This window comes from Heptranchias perlo, chromosome 1, assembly GCF_035084215.1.
Source record: "Heptranchias perlo isolate sHepPer1 chromosome 1, sHepPer1.hap1, whole genome shotgun sequence".
NCBI classification, from domain to species: Eukaryota; Metazoa; Chordata; class Chondrichthyes; order Hexanchiformes; family Hexanchidae; genus Heptranchias; species Heptranchias perlo.
This window is the reverse complement of record NC_090325.1, coordinates 182,063,274-182,065,291: the sequence shown is the minus strand read 5'-3', so window position 1 is coordinate 182,065,291 and position 2,018 is coordinate 182,063,274. Positions and strand designations below refer to the sequence as shown.

General features: G+C 44.1%; 1 protein-coding gene across 1 annotated transcript; it reads left to right on the top strand.

Annotated features, from left to right (window-relative positions):
• Positions 1-239: 239 nt before the first annotated feature.
• msx1a (muscle segment homeobox 1a) lies at positions 240-1,697 on the top strand. Its single transcript, XM_067972604.1, has 2 exons — positions 240-745; positions 1,095-1,697. The coding sequence occupies exons 1-2, from the start codon at positions 289-291 to the stop codon at positions 1,517-1,519; spliced, it is 882 nt and encodes a 293-aa protein (XP_067828705.1). The 5' UTR covers positions 240-288; the 3' UTR covers positions 1,520-1,697.
• The last annotated feature ends 321 nt before the right edge of the window (positions 1,698-2,018 follow it).

The following is a 2,018-nucleotide window of genomic DNA, read 5'->3' as shown; positions in this document are numbered from 1 at the left end:
TGTGTTTATATGAGATTAGAGCCCCGGAGCTATCAATAAACTCTTCTCAGCAAGTGGCCAATCAGATTAAGTGCTAATTTATTTCGAAAGATTATTGATGGCGGGCACGGAGAGCCAGCCAATAGCAGCTCTCTGACCCACCCCTGAAAGTGCTGATTGGACAGCGCCCCGCAAAGCCTCTCTTCTTAACGCCTGGAGTCGAGTGGCATCAGGAAATTGACAATGTTTTGAATCGGGGAGGACGAGGCAGGCCCAGTACGAGCGGGGAGTTTGCAATTTGTTTCTTTAATGCTCCAGTTGGAAAGGGATCGACTCTATATGGCCCCTTGTTCTGTCATGAGTGCTTTGCAAGTGACGGCTGGCGGCGTGAAAAGCGAAGAGCCCCGTTCCTTGGGTAAAGGGATGCAGACCAGCGTGAAATTAGCGGCGGACGAGGAGATGAACAGACCCAAAGCTGTTCCTGCGTTGCTCCCTTTCAGCGTCGAGGCGATTATGTCCGACAGGAAACCCAGCCGGGATAGCTCTGCCTCCGACGGACCGGCTGTTGGCACCTCGCAGAACCTCAGCCCTCGAATCGGTGGGTTATCGGCGCAGGAGACTTTATCCACTCCGCTGTCGGCGAACACTTCCTACACGGTGGAAGGACTGTTAAAAATATCTGAAGACTCACTTGTCAAATCGGAGAGTAACGATCGACAAGAACGGACACCGTGGATGCAAGATTCCCGGTTTTCCCCGCCTCCCAGTAAGTGAGACCTTACTTACTATCTGTTTATTTACACCCAGTCATCAACGATCTTAAATACAGGATCCTTTCAAACTTGACTTGTAATATTGCTATAATCTAACGTGTGGCATGGAATGGCTCCGAATCCAAGTCACTACACGTAATGCCCAACCATCAACCCACTGTACTTTATTTGATAGCTAAAACTTGTTCACGTTTTTGTTTCATTGGAAAAGTTCGGTCCTGTAACTTTTCAAATGTTAAAACTATTTCAGTTGTAAACGTTAAGGCATTTGGTATTTTTTTTTTGGGGGGTGGGGGGAGAGACAAATGAATCTTAATTAACTGGTATTTATATTTATTTTAGGGCGAATGAGTCCTCCTGCTTGCACTCTCAGAAAGCACAAAACCAACCGCAAACCCAGGACTCCTTTCACCACCTCGCAGTTATTGGCCCTGGAGCGCAAATTTCGCCAAAAACAGTACCTGTCCATCGCTGAGAGAGCAGAGTTCTCCAGCTCCCTCAACTTAACAGAGACTCAAGTGAAAATCTGGTTTCAGAATCGCAGGGCGAAAGCCAAACGCCTGCAAGAAGCTGAACTGGAGAAACTGAAAATGGCAGCCAAACCCATGCTGCCACCAGCTTTTGGGATTAGTTTTCCCATTGGTACTCCCGTCCCTGCAACATCTCTTTATGGAACCTCTCACCCTTTCCACAGACCCACTCTACCAGTATCTCCAGTTGGACTATATGCTGCTCACGTCGGATATAGCATGTATCATTTAGCTTGAAAGGAACCGGGAGGGACGAGAAAAGAAAGTATTCTTTAAAAAAAACACAGAAATTCTATTGAACTTTTCTTCCCCGTCTGTTTTGCAAAGATTCCCCATTGGGAGTTTGTGTACTATGTAATATACTGTATATTTGAAGTTTTATCATTTATATTATGCATATATTTGTTAAATAAATGTAAGTGTTTCAAGTAGTTTCTTAAGCTGATAGTGTTTTTATTTCAAATCGTTTATCAGAACTATACACTAAAATCGATGTTGACAATTCACAGCCTAAGGAGAAGCCAACGTTAGCACGCCGACTAATCGGTTCCCCGGATTGGATATGTTTCCTTTTTTTAAAGCAAAGCGGTGCTCTCTTTATTTTGACTGTGCAGTAACACAATAATCTTTGTTTACATATATATAAATATAAAGTGCACAATTCTGGAAGTTGTATACTCTGTTTTCTCCAGCAGTGTCTACAAAATTGTTTCTAAATGAATTTGACGTAACTGCA

What these genes read in the sequence shown, in the direction of transcription:
- msx1a (XM_067972604.1), top strand. Translation starts at nt 289, where the DNA reads ATGCTCCAGTTGGAAAGGGATCGACTCTATATGGCCCCTTGTTCTGTC. An exon ending in CCGGTTTTCCCCGCCTCCCA is followed by an intron (nt 746 to 1,094) that starts GTAAGTGAGACC and finishes TATTTATTTTAG; the next exon opens with GGCGAATGAGTCCTCCTGCT.